Source organism: Gymnoscopelus braueri (assembly GCF_963280865.1).
Source record: "Gymnoscopelus braueri genome assembly, chromosome: 22".
NCBI classification, from domain to species: domain Eukaryota; kingdom Metazoa; phylum Chordata; class Actinopteri; order Myctophiformes; family Myctophidae; genus Gymnoscopelus; species Gymnoscopelus braueri.
The window spans coordinates 31,342,680-31,362,355 of record NC_137624.1 but is presented as its reverse complement, the minus strand read 5'-3'; the positions used below and the strand labels follow the sequence as shown (position 1 = coordinate 31,362,355).

Genomic DNA, 19,676 nt, shown 5'->3' with positions numbered 1-19,676 from the left:
CATCACGGGACGACCCACAACATGGATCAGATTGATGTGCATGTCTTCAACACAGTCTCTATGGTCTGGATCAGGGCTACTCAACTTAAGATGGCTCAGGGCCACTCAGCAAAATGCCAAAAGTCCAAGGGGCCGCCATAAAAATGACGGTCCTATTTTGGACTTTTCGATTTTGTAACACACAAGAAAATGGTCCCGTTCCGTTTTGTCAACGGGGGGGGGGGGGGTTTCAGCACGGTGCCCACCGGGACAGTTTTGTCAACGGGGGGGGGAAGGACGCTCTGCTTCCAAATTCCGCCGAATTTCGCCGTTTTTTTTTCACTCACGCTGTTTGGTGAACCCCCCAAGGTTGGTGCCCTGTGCTGCGCTGCTTTTATCCGCCAAATTTGGGACGTTCACGGCATATTTTGCACCATTACGGTACGTTCATCATCGGTGACGAGTGCCTCTAACAGCCGCTGCGTGCAGCGGGCTGCGAGTCGCAGCCTGTCTGTGTGTCAGGATGCGAGGCTCACACAATCACAGCATGCGTCCCCCTGCGCCTATGGCTGTACATGGGGCCGACACGTGCTTTAGCGTGATTGTGTGAGTGTGGCTTCAGGAAGTAAATCTCCAGGCTTTTATTTTTTAGTTTTGCTAAAAAATAAAAGCTTGGAAATTCCGGTCCCAGCTGTTGGTACGCAAAAGCGCCTCGCGTCGTCTGATGTGGTGCTCATTATTTATTTTGGGTGCGCATGCGCACCTGCGCACCAGTTATGTGCACCCCTGATTATACCTGTAACAATTGACGCACCTGTATGTATGTCTGTCTGTTTTTTTGAAAAATGTTTTAGCAACCCATATATTTGAACGGAAATGTATATTTTTATCCTGTGCTTAAAAAAAAAAAAAATATATATATTTTTTTTTGACCATGAGGGGGCCGCCAAGACGCTGCGATCGGGCCGCATGCGGCCCGCGGGCCGCGGGTTGAGTAGCGCTGGTCTGGATGAAGTTGCCTCCAGTGACAACTGGGAGAAGGAAATGTCCACTTGAGGTCCCCTCTGTGCGTTGGGGCCACACAGCTGTGCTTATAGGAGATACAATCTACATCTGGGGAGGGATAGTGAATTGTAAGATACTGGAGGATGATGACAAATGGTTTACCATCAATGGGGACTACCGGGACAACCTTCTTTATGCATTTGATGTTGACAATCACAGATGGTTCAAACCCAAGATTTCCGGGACTGTTCCGGAGGGGAGGGGAAACCACTCAGTCTGTGTCTCTGGGAAGGTCATGTATATACATGGAGGATGGATCAGGACTAGATACACTAAGGACATCTACAAGTTGGACACCACCACAATGCTCTGGTCTTTAATTAACACCAGAGGCACTCTACCACCTGCTTCACAATGTCACTCTGCCACCATCATCGGGACAAAGATGTTTGTATTTGGGGGCTGTGGGGACACAGATGACTTCAACAGCGTCAGAGTGTTTGACACACAGACCAACTGCTGGCTGAGCACGCCTTCTGCACAGCTTCTCCCAGAAGGACGCATGTATCATCTATCCTTTGCCCACAATGGAGAGCTTTACATATTTGGCGGCTACAACTATGGTCTGAGACAGCACTGCAATGATCTGTGGAAATTCAATGCAAATACCTTCACCTGGAAAAAGGTTGAGCCCAAGGGAGAAGGACCAGATTGGGGTTGTGGTGTGTTCTGTTCCAAGGTGGGAGATAAAATCATCATCTTTGGATACACATACCATACAAAACCCATCTGTCGTTATCGTTATTCACAGATCTTACACTTAAGTCCAAGCCTGAAGACATTATGCAAGCTGGCAGTTATTCAGTACGGTATGGAGCGGTCAGGACTCCCACACAACATCAGGTGGGAACTAACAGCCATGACAACAACAAAAGAAAAATCAACTAAGAAAGGGAAAAGAAAACAGCAAGCCCACAAATACATGAATGAATGAATACATATATAGATGATTAAATACATAAATAAATAAATGCATTTATTTTTCTTCCCAGTGAAAATTACAGGAATTCATGTGTGTGTGGTAAGAAATATAAGCTTACCATAAAAACAGAAATCATTGTTTAGTAATGAATGTCTGTCTGCCTTCCTATTCAAGTGCTTTTGGGGAGAAACTAAACTGACTCTAGTTCAGTTATTCCCAACCTGTGGGCTGGGGCCCACTGATGGGCCAGAAGGTATTGCAAGTGGATCTCTAAATAATTGGCATAACACTAAGATTGTAATGATAATATCATCATACTATAAGCCAGTGGTTCTCAACCTGTGGGCATTTTTTTTTAACTTTATGGTCATCTGGGGACCCCCCCAAAATCATGTGGGGGGGTCCCCAGATGACCATAAAGTTAAAAAAATAATGTAATACCTAAAAAAAAGAAATACATTAAATGAAAAAAGACCATTTCTGCATCAAAAGTAATCAACAAACTGTACTACAAAAAGAGGTCAAACATTGGCAAAATTGACAAATAATATAAAAAAGAGGCAGAAATTTTGAACAGATATTTTCACAATATTTATCTGTGGAACCGAGTCAAACTAAAATGTAATGCCTCAACTCCTACAATTCCAAGTGCTTGTCAGGTTGGGGGGTCCCCAGTTCAAATATGATTATTTTGGAGGCTCCCCTGTTCATATATCATTATTTTGGGGGGTCCCCAGTTCAAATATGATTATTTTGGGGGGCTCCCCTGTTCATATATGATTATTTTGGGGGGCCGCGGCCTGAAAAGGCTGAGAACCACTGCTATAAGCCACCAAGTCTCTGTCCGCAAGAAAAGTGTCTGCGTACAGAATCACTGTCCGGGGCATAACTCATAACTCATAACTCATTACTCATAACTCGGGGAGCGATTGACCAAATGGTCCCAGATTTGGGGTGTGAGCTTCAGATGACCCCTTGAAGGAACTTGCCAAACGTCAATTGGGAGGGGCTTACTGATGCAGACAATAAAAAAGACCAGGAGACCTGGTTCTGCCAGACCCAGAATAAATTCCTAGTACTTTATAAGGACTTCGTATGACGGACTTCGTATTACGTGTCAGCCTGTGTCCCTTTTATGCCCATGTATGGAGAAGAAAGGGTCCCTTTTATACAGCCGGTCTTTTTCGCCCATGTATGGACGAAAGGGGGCAGAGCCTCATGTAGGCCGACCCTCTGGGTCTGGCAAAAAGTAATGTCCACGTTTTTGGGCGGTGTAGTCGTCGCCCCTATAAGTGGAGTTGGGACACCTCATTAGTACACATTTGCTGTACTGTGATTGGCTCATTAGTACACCCCTAGCTGTACTGTGATTGGCTGACTCTATTGGCTGACTCTATTCAGCACTGTGATTGGCTAGCGAGACACATGATGACATAAATAGGACTATGTTTTTTGAAGTGAGCTTCCATCACTGTGATGACCACTGTGATGACCACACCGCCCACTTCACACTGGGTGTGATTTCTTTTATACCATTCTGTGTAAGGGGAAATAAGTATCACTTTACTGTGTTGTTGTTATCCTCGATTGTCTTTAACCTTCTACAGTATGTATGACGGTTTCAAGCAGTTAAATACTTTTGTAAATCAAATCAAACGGTGTCGATTGGGGTCCCAAGAATGGGGTTCCGTGGGTCCGTGGGGCCTAATGCATATCGTTGCTGTCGGGCAGAAACCTCTTATCTCCATATTCTAACCTTAAAACCGTAAATTATTTCCCTACTTGATCATACTACAGTGTCACACGAATGCATCAAAAGTAGTAGATCCGCAAGCTCGAAACGCGGCTCGAAGCAACGCGTTTTGAGCTTGTAGATCTGCTATTTTTGCAGTTTTTTTTATTTCCTGAATCCTGAATAGTAGCAGTTTTAGACGTATAGACGATATCAAACCAGGGGTCCTTGAAATAAAATTAAAAAAAAAGGTGGAGTATCACGCAGGGGGGTTTGAGACATCCAAGCCATCTACCTCTGAGGCTCACCCATGTAGTTGATGATGAAGCCCTCTCCCTTGCCAAACACCAGGCCAGCGGGGTCCGAGTGGAAGGTGACGGTCAGGTCGGGACTGGTGGAGGACAGCTTGAAGGGTCTGCTCCCTCCCACGTAATGTCCCAGGATACGAGTGGTCACCTCGTCACCGTCCAGGATGGTCACCATGTCACTGTCGCTGATGTTCAGCCTGAGGATATGGGGGTGGGGGGGGAAACAACAAGGATGACACCATCCATTAAAGGGATAGTTCAGTTTTTTCCATCGATTAGTCACCCCAAGGAGACTTGAATTCATGATGTATTCATTTTTTTTGTCGCATTCCTAAGCCACTAATTTGATGACCAGTGGACCGGTAGGCAGTGGTTCCGGAGGAGACACAAAGGAGACCCTTACATGTCTCCTACCGAAAAAAAATATTCTCGTAACTGTTCCTAGTTATAATGATCCTAACTGTCAGAAAGTTGAGTACTACTGCTCTAGAGCATGATTTGTACACCTACTGTATAGGTATGAATTCATTCTTATTTGATTATTCTTATTTTACATTGTACTACAAATACTTCTTCCAGGTGCAGTTTATGACATTGTAAAAAAAAAACTTAAATATGATGTAAAATAGTCTCATGATTCAAGAGAGATTATACATTTTGAATGGTTCTATGGAAAGCGCCGGCTGATGTTGTGAGAATCTGTTATTGTTTCAGCTGAAAGCAACTGAATGAAACGTATACAGTCTCTCTTACCAGCTCCATTTGAGTGAACTGAATGAAACTCATACATACAGTCTCTCTTATCAGCTCCACATCAGTGAACTGAAGGGTCCCATTTCTCAACATCGGGTCCGGGGACCCGACGTTGAGAAACGGTAGTATTTCACATATATCTATCCATGCTTATTATTCTTCCATATCACCGATGCGGGCTGGCCATGAGGACAGAGATGACATTGACCTGTTCTCCCAACAGGGTTAGGACACCTCCTGTACCGTAGGCCCTGAACCCAGGGGACAACAGGGTCAGGACACCTCCTGAACCCACCAGGGGACACTGAACAGTGAACAGTCAGCACAACCACAGCGCACACAGGAAGGTTGGCATTTTACCCCCATGCCCAGGGGCGTCATTTATTTGGGGTCTCAGGGGATCATGGCAATTGCCAACCCCCTAGCGTTTCACATTTAATCTCAAATGATGCATATGTTTTTTACTTACTGTACTTACTTATAGATATGCGTCTTCCTGTCTGCAAGCGTACATTTATTAACCACTTTCAACCTGGCATCGCTATTTTGGGCATGTCATTAAAGGCGAACCATCCCGCCAAAATTAGCAAAAAATTGTGTCTCTGCAAGTTCACAACTGACTTTGCTAATTTAAACTTGAACTGAAAACAAAGTCAAAGTGAAATAAAAAAAAACATTTCAACTAATGAAAAATACAATACTACAATAACCTTGTTCAGCACACCTGCACTTAGCTCACAGGATACTGTTGGCATGGATATGATCAGTTCTCCACAAGCCTCTGACCCGGCATTATGAGAATGTTTATTGAAGGGGCATGAAACCCTAGGCTGATTTTGTAGTTTTCCACTTCAGGTTAAAAACTACAGTAGGGTAGAAACATGGCAGGCTGCGTAACACTGACCTTACAGTACACAGTGATGTAAGCAACTCGGCTGCAGCTTATTCAAATTAATAATGGGTGCGATAGATTTTAGGTGTGTCAATACTGTCTTATCATGCTTGCTTGGCCATGACCTTGGCTCTGGACACAACTATGAAAATCTAACACACTCATTATTCATTTGTTTGGTTCCGCTGTGTTGCTTGCTAGTCTGCCGTGTTTTTAATCTGCTGTAGTTCTTAACCTGAGCTGGAAAACAAACTACAAAATCAGTCTGGGGCTTCATTCCCCTTTAATTGAAAATCGAGTTTCAAGTGGTCTCTATATGAGCATGTTACATCATAGAGGTAACATTACCAGCCACAGAGAACTTGACAATCCAACAACAGGATGACACAGGACTAGGGTTTAAATAAGAAAGGAGATTACGTCACAGTTGCGTCACCCATGACAGTACACACTGTGTGTGTGTGACCAAAGCCAACTTTACCACAGTGGAAACCCAGTTTCAGCTTCACCCAGCTGATGATTCCTCAGATGGTCATGGCAAGCAGTTGGACAGGAACACTTGGACACACACAGTATACTGGGCAAGTGGAGGGTCGGCCCGGCAGCATTTGTGCTGCGTGTGTATATCTGTGACGTTGCGCCACAACCCATCTTATTGGCTGACAGCTGGATCAACTCAACAGCCAATCACAGGGATTTGGGGCCGGTGGCGTAATCAGAGTTCTTCACGCTGCATTAGAGTGGTAGAACGGACAGTATAAAACTTGTAGGTCACTAGAGAGCCCGACTGCAACACCTTGCCACGGCGCTGATCCCTAACCCAAGGCTAGCTGAGCCCAAGGCAGGGTTATTTACATAGAACTATTACACAAGGCGGTTCAAAGAGCTTTACGCTACAACATGAAAGGCGCTAAGACATTTAAAAAGGAGAATGTTATAAAAGGACTGTGTGACTCGCACACGAGGACTGACCAAATCCTCAAAACACAGGGCATACTGAGGGATAAGGCGGTGGTGCGAGGTGTTCGGCTGAAGCTCAATCCCGACAGGACCAGTTGCATTGGTAAGGTGCTGGGTAAACCTGTGACCTTGTCTGGCCCGTCCAAGGAGCAAACAGGCTCCACTAAGGCCTACAATGATTTGTCCTACCAACGGGGAACTAACAGAGGAGATGTCAAGCTGTGTGGCAATGCCCTGACTCCTGAGCAGGCTCTTAGGCGCTACCGCTCCAAGCTGACCGCCCTGGAGCAGACGGAGATCCACTCCTACCCAGAGATCTACTTCCTGGGAACCGACGCCAGGAAGAGGCCTACCATCACTGGCGCAAACAACAACTGTGGCTACGATGACGATGATGCCCACTACATCATGGTCCTGCATGACCAGGTGGCCTACCGCTACGAGGTCATCAGGGTGATCGGTAAGGGCAGCTTCGGACAGGTGGCCGAGGTGTACGACCACAAGCTGAAGCAGCGAGTGGCCCTGAAGATGGTTCGCAACGAGATGCGCTTCCAGCGGGAAGCACATGGGGAGATCCGCATCCTGGAGGTCTTGCGCAAGCAGGACCGGAACGACACCATGAACGTGGTGCGCATGCTGGAGAACTTCACTTTCCGCGGCCACATCTGCATGACGTTCGAACTGCTGAGCATTAACCTATACGAGCTCCTGAGGAGGAACGCGTTCCAGGGCTTCAGCCTGACGCTGGTCAGGAGGTTTGCCATGTCCATCCTGAAGTGTCTGGAGGAGCTGGGCAGACACAGGATCGTCCATTGTGACCTAAAGCCTGAGAACATCCAGCTCAAGCACGATGGACGCACCGACATCAAGGTGATTGACTTTGGCTGCAGCTGTTTTGAACACCAGCGGGTCTACACGTACGTCCAGTCTCGCTTCTACCGCGCCCCGGAGGTGATCCTCGTCTCGCGCTACGGCCTGCCCATCGACATGTGGAGCTTCGGCTGCATACTGGCCGAGCTGCTGACTGGATACCCTCTATTCCCGGGTGAGGATGAAGGCGACCAGCTGGCCTGTTTCATGGAGCTTCTGGGCATGCCTCCACGAAACGTCTTGGAGAAGGCCAAACGGGTGAAGAAATTCATCAACTCCAAGGGCTACCCACGCTACTGTGACAGCGTAACGCTGCCCTCAGGGGCCATCATGCTCACGGCGTCCCGCTCCCCCCGAGGCAAGATAAGAGGCCCCCCAGGGAGCAAGGACTGGAGCGTTGCACTGAACGGCTGCAGGGACCCCACCTTTACTGACTTCATGAAGAAGTGTTTGGACTGGGACCCCTCGGAGCGCCTCACGCCCAGCCAGGCCCTCAAGCACCCCTGGCTGTACCGTGAAATGCCCATGCCCCTACCTGCGCCCGACAAGATCTCAAACTCCCCCGTAGTGAAAAGGCTCCACAAGCACTTCACAACCTCCTTCCCCTCCATCCAGGCTAGAGCAGGGCCTGGCCTGGCTGCCACTACAGCCACAAACAAACCGACGATTAACACATTTCAGCCGAAAAGTAACACATTTCCGCTTACAGCCGTAAGATCAACACTGGTACCACGGCAACAACCCACAATAACAATGGGACAACCGGTCCCATTGCGCTGAAAATATGAAGATGTACACTAAGAAACACTTTGTTCCAGCAGGATTACAAACTGTTATACAGATCAAGGGCCTATGAGAAGAGAAACTTTACCCTGAGAACCTACAGAACGCCTTTTTTTTACAAGCAAGAGAAGCTCAACGACATAATTAATTCCCTGAATAATTAAATCCAGGCCCTGGAGAGGAAGATTTCGGAGAGGGACAAGGTCACCGATGACAATGAGAAGCAAATATTTGAGTTGAACACCAAGAACCAGTCGCTGGATTAGAAACACCCGGAACTTCGGAAGTCACTGTGAGCTCTATGAGCTCATAGAAGCGAACCAAGCCTCTTAAGGAGTAGATCCATGAGATGGAGAGAGAACTGGAAGACTTCCATGAGAACACCTCTGAGCTTAAAAAAAACATGGCCTATGTTTGCCAGATCAAGGCAGACCTCCGGGGCAGAGTGGCCGGTAGAGCGGCCGGATGGGAACCGTGAGGTTCCCAGTTCGATCCCGGGCTCCCCCAGAATAAGTGTCGAAGTGTCCTTGAGCAAGACGCTGAACCCCTAATTGCTCCCCATGAGCAGGTTGGTGCCTTGCATGGTTTCCTCCGCCATCGGTGTGTGAATGAGTGAATGTAATGCACAATCTATGTGAAGCGCTTTGGATAAAAGCGCTGTATAAATGCACCGTTTACCATTTACCTCCATAACTGTATGAGCTTCATACAGGAACCAAAGGAACTCTAGGGCAGTATATTGGATCTCCATGAATGCTACGCACAGAGGAGTGATGTGGTTCAGATAGTGGGCATAGATTCAGCGTCTCTGAAGCCAAGGCTTGGCCAAAGTGTCTGCGGCCCACCGCAACAGAGAAGCTAAGCTCCTGAAGGCGAATGTCGCCAATGTGGAACTCAACAAGCTGAGCAGTAGCAGCCTTATTGAACTGGATGAAGAAACCACTTCCTGCTGCCTGTGTAGCCCTACATGGAACAAGGGTCTAGAGCCTGCATAATATGACAAGAACCCAAGTCCATAACTATGAGATCAAGCTGAAGCTGGCCAAGACTCCCTCTAATCTAAGGGAAAGACCAGGAAGATGAGAGATGATGGGTAGTAGAGCAAAAACCGAGTTGACCACTGTCATCTCCATGAACCAACAGTGCATTCCAACCATAGACAGTAAAAAGGATGGACAAAGTTACGCCCATAGACTCTACACACCGTAAATGAAGCCTATTTTTCAGCAATTTAAAATCCGCCATCTTTCTTTATCTGGAGCACGGAAATGAATGCTATTGGTTGGGACCAGAGCGGGGGTGGGGAATTAATGCTATTGATTCCAACAGTGCTTTCATCAAGAACAAACAAGGCCGATGAAAGGCAGGCTTTCCAGGAAGAGATGGATGCAGTGCAACAGAGCTTGAATGAGTTGCAGTCGGGATACAGACAGAAGAGTGTGTTGCTACTCTGGAAGTAATCGAGAGGGTGACAATGATGGACCAGGTCACTGGGTCAAGTCATGTGTCACCTTTTTTTGTCCTCAGGTCATCTTTTACATCATTTCCCAGCAGAGGATTTAGTCTTTTAAATCTTTTTTTCCCCTTTTTCTCCCCAATTTAGTCGCTTGTTGCCAACAAGGGTTTGTACACAGCCACGTGTATCCTCCGGTACCCATGGAGTCCCCAAGCAGCCGCGTCTTTTTACCTCAGACTGAGGGGTTTCACCGGGAGCTCCTAATGCATGAGGAGGAACATGCTATCCCTCCCAGTTCCACTCCCTGCTGAACAGCACAACACTCTGACCAACCTCTGGGAGTCACTAGCGCAGCAACGGAGAACTCTGAGATTATTTTTGTGAATTGTTGAATCTGCAGTTGTGGAAAGACCAACACATACATGTGTTCGTTCCTTCTTCCAATTATATCAGAGACATCCTTCACACAGTTTTAAGATTCACACACAAATAGCTGCTGATCCACATGATGGCCTTGAAAATTGTATCACAATTATGTATAAATACAAGTAGCATGATCCACAAACATTCCAACGTTCTGCTATCCACAAACAATTGACGTGTAAGTTAACATTTAAATAAGCGTGCTATGATTTGTACAAATATACATCTATTTGTAAATACATAATTTGTAAAAAGAAATCAAATAATTGTATGCAGTTTATCATGAAATGTAATACGTTTTGTCAGGCCAAGCTGTGATTTGTGAAACAGCATGAAAAGGAGCCCCCCCCCACACACTAGAGTTTCCTAAGCAATTAACATGTAGAATTATGATATTTCTGTATCATCATTCTAAACTTATTGTTCCTGCTGTTCTACATACAGCCAACCAGATGAGGAAATGTATCCAGCTGAGGCTTTATCCTTTTCTTTTATGAAATATCAAAGACCATTAAGGTTTTATTAAAGGTTTCATGACATTCAATTGTACCACACATTAAAAGTCTTTGTCATGGTCCCTCAAACGTGTATACAAAGTTTTAACTAAAAATTCCACTCCAGTGATCCATGGCAGGTGTTTTTCTCTCACATTTCTAAAGCCTTTTCAACTGCAATGAAAAAATGTATCTTTGCCTGCGGGTGTCGCTGTTGAGGGATTTTTCCTGTCAATCATCGCCTCTGCCCCCCCCCCCCCCCAAAGGAAAGGATAGGGGAGGGGAGGGGCGAGGAGGAGAGTGGGCGGGATTAATGGCCTATGACTTCACACTCCAAGGGCCAAGCACAGATTACTTTTCAGCCTAATTATTCAGAAAACCCCAGACCACAGAAAATCCACTGAATGTTCAAAGTTCAGATTTTGGGGTGTAATTGAGGTCATAAAACCCGCCAAAAAACATAAAAAATAATAAAAAAAGTGAAAATGAATGTCATAGGACCTTTAAAAGATGTTTCTAAACATAACCAAAAATGGCCGATCTGCAAACTCACAACGTGTCGCGTGCGATACGTTGAGAGCTTTTATATCGGGTATTTTTGCTCTTTGAGTGACGTGCTTCCATAGAAGATGCTGGCTTCTATGGAATCCTTAATGACTGAAATCAACCGTGGCGACTGAGGACTTTGACCATGCAACACACCCACACATTCATTACTCCTGCTAGTGTCATTTGGAGATATTCTGCTTCACACTCTTGGAGTCACAAATGTCTCCAGTCCCACGCAAATGTCCCTGCGTTCTCTTTGACAATGACATCCACTAGGTGGCAGCATTATAGCAGGTGAGCAGGTCACACCGTGTATGGCAAACCGCTAACATCTAATACGACGCGTTGTGAGCTTGTAGATCGACTATTTTCAGAGCGCAAACCCCGAGCGCAACCAAGCATAAAATGACTTGTCTTCGTTCTACTGGATCTTTTCTCCACTAGTCCCTCCCCAACATCTACTTTTTTTATTTAGTTTTTTTATTTAGTTTTCGTCAGTGAAAAAAGGTAGTCGACTAAAATAGTTTTAGTCAATGAAATTTACACTGGTCTTAACTAGGAATGGTATTCTAATAGGTTTAATAATATCACGTTTCACCTGATTGAATTCACCTTCACATATTGACTATTCATTCATGTGCATTCTTGTCCCGTCGAAATGACATAAACTAAAAGTTCTTACAGTTGTACGTCCAGCAGCACACGCTTTCCCTCCCCGACATGGATCCTCCAGCTACAGTTCTCTCCCTCTCCGTACCACTCTGGATAGTTAGGGGACAGGATGAGACCCCCAGGGCCCGACAGATCCCCCCCACACAGCGCTGGAGGGACGAGAGAGACAGGAGGAAAGAGACAGGAGGAGATAAGTTAGGAGACAGGATGAAACCCCCAGTGCCCGACAGATGTTTTGTGGTTTTGAGGTTGTATTTAAGTTATTTGTCATATCTGCCCCTGTGGAACTTCAAAGCCTAAAAGCCAAACAGATGTGTCATTTTTCTTAAATGTTCCAATGTTCAGCAACAAAAAACACAAATCGTTAATCACAATTATTTGTGTGAAAATTAATCGTCATGCAACATTTCAGGCCGTATCAGTGGTCCTGTATCTAAACATATTGAAGAGCTGTCTTTGATTTATATATCCTTCACATTATAGACAATACATCCACGGGTGGGCTGCCGGTGGAGCCTCGCTCCACTAGCTTTGAAGCTGCACGCATGCCCGCACATGCACCATTCGCAGTTTTCGCACCTCGCTTACAAAACCTGCTGATCGACGCTGAGTGTCGCAGCTTGAACAGGAATGACCGAGCTGGTTGGTTGCATATCAATGGTCCATTGTGTGGCCTGCTAAGTAGCCTACTGTAGGTGTCAGATGTTCTGTCTGAAGCAGTCAAAGAGTTGGATAACAGTGGCTGATGGATTCATGAACACTAAAGTTTCCACATTATGCAAGTAAATAGAAGAACATTTGATATGTACAGTATATTGTGGGTTGATAAATAGGCCTACATATTAAAGAGGTTATTTCAATCGGCGATCGCTCACGTGCGCGTGTACGCGACGTAGCGCTCCACTAGCTAAAAGATCCACAGCACACCCCTGAATACATCACTAATTACCAATGTGTTGACCGATATATGAGAAACTGCTAAATCTTAATCGTTCTGAAAAGCATCTATCTGACTTTCTATTTGTGAACATTCAAACAAATACATAGAATTACGTTTTCACACGATAAAACATTTACATTAAGTTGACTACGGATAAGCTGTTGAACATGGATGTATTGAACTTCAATAAAGGTAAAGAACATTTAACTTTAATTATACAAAGAACAAGCAAAAACGAATTAATGTAAAACACACTAATAAATAACTTTATTTGATTTAACCACTTTAAAAAGTTCCAAAATAGATGATTTATAAGCTCAGAATGTGTCGCGACACAAGATTTAGAGAAACTTTTTAAATATTACAAAATCTGGACACATCTAGAAACAAATGGGTCACGGGACGTCTCCCTTCGTCCATATTTCTTTTACAGTCTTATGGTCGTACCTTTGCAAATGGGTTCTGTGTCGTTCCAGTATGGATCCCTGGCGTTGATGCACTCGATGACGGGCGGACCTTGTTCTAAGGAGTGACCCCGGTCACAGCTGAACTGGACCACCGCCCCCACCCCGTAGGAGAGGTCAGACGTAGTGAAGTTACCGTTCAGCAGGTACGGCTCGTAGCAGTGACCGCGCTCAAACGCTGAAAAATGGGACCGTACCACAAATGGACAATTTAGGCATTTAGCAGACACTCTTATCCAGAGCAACTAACAACAAGCAAGGTAAACATATACTGTACTGTACATAGAATGCAGAGAGACCGTATAGTGCCTCAGTAAACTAGGGAAACAGGTAAACCAGGTAAACCAAGAGCATAGCATCAGTCTAAACAATATACTATTAAAATAAATCTGTATATTGACACTATAGGATACCAGGTAAATTAACCTAGCATCCGTCTAAATAACCACAAGTGACATGAAACTATCAGTAAAACATACTTTATGAAAAGGCGGATCAAAATTCTTAATATATCGTCGCTGTGAGGGAGACACCTTGTATCTCAAGTTTTGATCTTTTTAGTTTTATTTGATAAATGAATGCGCTCTTTTATACTTCATTGTATGACAGTGTCACGCTTACAATGCGTTGCAATGTGTTATGTGCTTATAGACCTGCTATTTTTGATCATTTTTAAACGTTTTCTTCCTATCAACACGACGCGCGCGGCCCTAAACAGCGCCATCAGGAAGGCGAAAAAGGCCTACACAAAAAAGATGCAAGACCAACTCAGCAATGGCGACATCAGGAGCACATGGCAGGCGGTACACACCTTGACAGACTGCAAAACAAGAACCAGAAGCGAGGTGAACCCGCCTGCCTCCCTCCCCAACGAACTGAACACTTTCTACGGCCGGTTTGAGATCAGCCCCAACCGCGGCAGCCAAGCGGGGCCATCAGCAGCACCAGCAGAGGAGAACCCTCTAACCATCTCGGAGAGAGAAGTGCGTACAGCCTTCGCACGGGTCAACATCCACAAGGCAGCCGGACCTGATGGGATTCCAGGCCGGGTCCTTAAGGCATGTGCAGACCAGCTGGCGGGTGTCTTCGCTGACATCTTTAACCTCTCCCTCTCCCAGGCTGTGGTCCCTGCAGGGTTCAAAATGTCAACCATTGTGCCCATTCCCAAAAAGGCCAAAGTGACATGCCTGAACGACTGGAGACCTGTCGCTCTCACCCCGATCGTCAGCAAGTGCTTCGAGAAACTGGTGAGGGAATACATCAGCTCCACGCTACCTGCCTCGCTGGATCCGTGGCAGTATGCATACCGCAAAAACAGATCCACCGACGACGCTATTGCCATGGCTCTCCACACCGTCCTCTCGCACATGGACAACAAGCTGCTGAAGGACAAATATGTACGCATGTTGTTCGTGGACTACAGCTCAGCATTCAACACCATTGTCCCAGCAATACTTGACAAAAAGCTCAGAGACCTAGGGCTACACCCAAGCATGTGCGACTGGATACAGGACTTCTTGTCCAACCGACATCAGGTTCTGAGAATGGGCAGCATCACATCCGACCCCCTGACCCTCAACACCGGAGCACCCCAGGGATGCGTGCTGAGCCCTCTCCTCTACTCCCTGTACACGTATGACTGCATAGCCACACATGTCTCCAACACCATCATAAAGTACGCGGACGACACGACAGTGATAGGTCGAATCGTCAACAACGACGAGTCTGACTATAGAGAGGAGATCAACTCACTGGCACTCTGGTGCCGGGAGAACAACCTCTCTCTTAACGTCGACAAGACCAAAGAACTGATCGTGGACTTCAGGAGGCCGCGGAGAGACCATGCGCCCATCCTCATCGACGGTGCTGCAGTGGAAAGGGTCAGCGAGTTCAAGTTCCTCGGAGTACACATCGAGGAGGACCTCAAATGGGAGACGCACACCACACACGTGAGGAAAAAGGCTCAGCAGCGACTGTACTGGCTCCGCCGCCTGAAGAAGCTCGGAGTAGGACATCGCATCCTCAGGCTGTATTACAACAGTTCTGTTGAAGGCATCCTAACAGGCTGTGTCACGGCCTGGTACGGGAACTGCACTGCCCGAGAAAAGATCAGCCTACAGCGAGTAGTGCGATCGGCAGAGCGAATAATGGGAAGCGAGCTCCCAGCGCTCCAGGAACTGTACAAAAAGCGGTGCGTGGTCAAAGCCAAGCGCATCATCAAGGACAAGCACCACCCAAGTCACAGACTGTTCAAACCCCTACAACGACCGCGACCGGGCAAGGGGCTCTACCGCAGTATCAAGAGTTCCACCACCAGGCTCTGGTGCAGTTTTAATCCGGCTGCTGTCAGAATGTTGAATGAGGCATAAGCATAAGCCTTGTTCAGCAGCCTGACAACAGGCGGTGCAGACTTTTCTGGCTCACACCTGTGGACTACACCAGGTACAAATGACTTTTTGTTGCACTCCCTCATGGAGCTACTTGCGGATTATACTAGGGTCAGTCCACCCTAGGTGGACACGCACTGACCTTTTGCACCTTAATCCCATGTATAACGCACTGACTTTTTTTGGTCTTTTTTATTGTGCTCTTATTCTCTAAGCACCTTAACGTCCATATGTATATCATGCACAGTATAAGTATAACATGCACAGTATACATACATTGCTGCTATGCTCAGGCACCTTAGTTTTTATTATCTCAGGTACTTTGTAAATATGTAGATAACTTGTCTGGCCTTCTGTTGCTCTCTTGTTTTGATCTCCTCCCCACTTGCCCCCCACCCCTCTTCTTCTCCCCCCCCCCCTCTTCTTTCTATGGAAATTAACGTTGCGATGGGAACGATGTACAAAAACGAATTTCACCCACTTTTTTACCTTGTAAACCTGTGATGTGACAATAAATAAAACTGAACTGAAACTGACTGACTGATTCTATAATGACATGCCCAATAATAATAGGGACGCCAGTTTGAAAGATGCCCAATTTCCTGAAAAGTAACAGTTTTGGACAGCGGCGATATGTTTGAAATCGTATAATTATGACAAAAATGTTTTCCAATGTATATCTAAATGTAGAGTTCATAGACGGTACCTTCGTATCTAATGTTGAAGCCTGTGATGTGGTTGGGTTGATCCGTATTGAACTGGACCCTGGCAGCGGGGCCTTCACTGATCACCCCCTCGAACGGGATGGGTCCCCCCCGACCCGAGTCATACAGAACCACGGAGCCCGCGTCCAGCCCACTCCACAGCACCAACCTGCACCACAGGACCACAGTGGATTAGATTAGATGTCCTTTAGTATCCGCAAGGGAAAATGCTTTTTGCTCGGGTCAATACATTATATACATTGAAGACAGGACAATACATAAAATAAAATAAATACCGCAATTAAAACACCCAGCAGCAACAGACAATAAAAAACGAGAAGTACTACAATTCTCCTGCTATAAAAGGTATGTCTAATTTAAAATGTAAAAGAGTCTTTAAAGGAAAGCAATGTCCTCCTCTCCACACTTTTGAGAATTTAGTTTACAATCATTTTTTTAAACCTTATTTTTAAATTAACATATTTTTGAAGGGTTATAGAATTTGCTTCTGTTTTGGGAAGTGAATGCACACAAAGTACTGATAACATCAGTATAGTTATTTAAAAGATAATTCATTATTTCTGGTGTTTATACTGGATTAATAATAATAATGTGTGGTTGTCACAAAATCACAAGGCACACCTGGACTTATATGATTGCGCACTGTGTGAGAGACACACGCACACGCACACGCACACACCCCTCCCTCCCTACCTGTCGGTGGGCCCCAAGGTCAGCCTCTCCAGATGGAGGTGCAGCCTCTGGCCCTTGGGGGCCTCCAGGGACCAGGAGCAGGACAGGTCCTGGGTGGCGTTGGGACCGGTGTGGGGGGAGGGGGACAGCACCCGGCCCACCGTGGCGTTCTTCACTGAACCCCCACAGAGGGCTACACAAAGTAAAGACATGGCAGGCAGTCAGTCCCTGTACGATCTGAATGATTTCGTGCCAACAACAACGGTTCCTTAGCTGTTCTAGAATCACTTTAATAACCACTGCCTCTTGTGGCTTACAGCTTTATTATTTAATCACAATGTTAGATAAACTACCCCCCCCCACCCCCCACCCTTAGATTACACTTCCTCTATTTAGTTTTCGGTGACCGTTTTAAACTTGATATCCTTGCTCCCCAGAGCGGCACACATTTGCCAGTTTATGAATATGACAGCTCATAAGAAAACCCAGGTGGCAGCAGAGGAAAGCTGTACTGTAGATTGCTTGGCCTATTATACAGCTGCTTGACAGCTACTGTATGAGTGAAAACTCTACTGTAGACTGCTTGGCCACAGCTGCTTGACAGCTCCTTTATGAGTGAAAACTCTACTGTAGATTGTTATAGCTAAAGCTGCTTGACAGCTACTGTATAAGTGGAAACTGTACTGTAGATTGCTTGGCCACAGCTGCTTGACAGCTTCTTTTATGAGCGCTTGAAGAACTTGAAGGACTTGATGGAATTCAGTCAGAGCTTAGGGAGAAATCTCACAACGCATCACATGGCGATGACTTGTGAGTTTGTAGATCTGCTATTTTCACAATTCTTGATTTGTGTGTAAAATTAAAGCTTCTGGCTTGGGAATTACAGTTGATGATCAAAGTGTAGGCATATTGTTATATGCGGAAGACAAGTTGCGAACTTATTGTCTCATAAAGGACAGGTACACTGTAGAACCTTATGTGAAGTATAATTTAAGCAAAAGACAACAATCTCTCTGTGCACAAATACGGTCAGGTACATTACCATTAGCTCTAGAGACTGGCAGGTTTAATGCCACTCCAGAGGAAGAGAGATACTGTTTGTTTTGTGAACTTGGTGAAATGAGGTTCACTTTTTGTTTTCCTGCCTCTAAATATGATGATATAAGAGAGGTATTTGTTAGTAAGATGTCTTCTATTTGTGGTAGGGGTGTGCCGATATATCGTCCCGTGATATATCGCGATACGTTTTCATGACGATATGTATCGTTTTTTTTACAATAATAATAATCAGGCATGCAAACAGCCCCGAGGTGAAAAGGGTGACAACATGTTGGGTTTTTTTTCGGGTCAGGTGTCACACTATTGCCCTATTTGGATTCAAAACGGCTATTGTAGCTGAAAAGCTACAAGTTCGCATATCTGAATAATGCAAAAACAGAATTATTTGTTTGCATTTGCTTTTTTTCGCCCCCATATATTTTTCATAATAAAAAAAGTGCGTATCGTATCGTATCGAAATCGTGAGCCAAATATTGTATCGTATCGTTTGGTGAAATTAGTGTATCGGCACACCCCTAATTTGTGGTGATTTCCTTGAGTTAGATGATTATGAAAAGCTTGAGAAAAAGCCTGTTTTGTTAAAGGAGCTATTGTTGTGGCAGACTTTATATGTCAAGCTTGGGAGAGAAGACAGAACACTGTATATTTCTGAGATATAAATGAATGCATGATTATTGTAAAACATGTAAGTGTAAAATGGTGTCTTATAAACCCATGAGGGTTGGCCACTTTGTGTGCAGGACACAGAAATAACATTATCTATAAAAAATAAAAAAAATCTTTTATTTTTTATTTTTCTGGCAGGTTCACATTTCATTGTAGGCCTCCCTCGCCACGACACATTTCATTGTAGCACACCCGGAAACGGAAATATCCGTATCCGGAGATTTTCGTTCCCACCCGCCTCTGCTATAAAGCGGAAACTAAATCTCCATTTTCTCGGTTGTTGTTTTTCTCCTCACTGATCGCTGTTTAACATAAACCGCTGTAGCTTCAAAATGGCCGATCGCCGATCGAAACGGTCTTCTCTGGGCAACTCGCACAGCTACCCTGTGTGTCTACAAACAGTTGAACGCGCGATTTTAAGGTATTTAGCGAGGTCTGTGGCGACGTGAAAAAAACAAAAAAAACAACAATAAATCGCTGTCTCTGGTGAGTACATTATGATATTAAACTCTGGCGTGGAATGTGTTAAGCTAATCATGTGGGGACCCCCTGAGGGTCCTGAACCCTAGTTTGTGAACCATTGGCTTAGATAAGTGTCTTTTTGCATGTTGATACGAACTAGACGCCACTCACTCACCCCTGCAGATCGGCTCCCTGCTGCTCCACATGGGCAGGGAGGCGTTGCGGCAGGTGAGCACCGCTGCCCCCTGCAGGTGGTAGCCCATGTGGCAGTGGAAGCGGGCAGCGCCCCCTGGCAGCAGGTCCAGCACTGACACCTCGCCGAAGTGCGGTCGCCTCGGCAACGCGCAGCTCAGTCTGAAAACTACGCACAAGAACATTGTGTGAGGAACACATAGTCTCCCTGTACGTCTGATCACATCAATGATAGACTCTATGCACACAGC

At 45.6% G+C, this 19,676-nt stretch overlaps 2 protein-coding genes across 2 annotated transcripts in view; one reads left to right on the top strand and one right to left on the bottom strand.

The window, feature by feature from the left end:
• sez6l (seizure related 6 homolog (mouse)-like) overlaps positions 1–19,676 on the bottom strand; it is a gene marked incomplete at its 5' end in the record, with an annotated part of 81,704 nt that overhangs the window by 10,829 nt on the left and 51,199 nt on the right. Inside the window, 6 exons of the mRNA XM_080420296.1 lie at positions 4,007–4,203; positions 11,869–12,007; positions 13,246–13,440; positions 16,356–16,522; positions 17,068–17,239; positions 19,409–19,594. Of these exons, the coding sequence (XP_080276422.1) occupies positions 4,007–4,203; positions 11,869–12,007; positions 13,246–13,440; positions 16,356–16,522; positions 17,068–17,239; positions 19,409–19,594 (1,056 nt within the window). The remainder of the gene's footprint in view (positions 1–4,006; positions 4,204–11,868; positions 12,008–13,245; positions 13,441–16,355; positions 16,523–17,067; positions 17,240–19,408; positions 19,595–19,676) is intronic.
• LOC308078224 (dual specificity tyrosine-phosphorylation-regulated kinase 2-like) lies at positions 6,552–8,530 on the top strand (the record flags this gene model as incomplete). Its single annotated transcript, XM_080419345.1, has 2 exons — positions 6,552–8,192; positions 8,435–8,530. The coding sequence occupies 2 exons, from the start codon at positions 6,552–6,554 to the stop codon at positions 8,528–8,530; spliced, it is 1,737 nt and encodes a 578-aa protein (XP_080275471.1).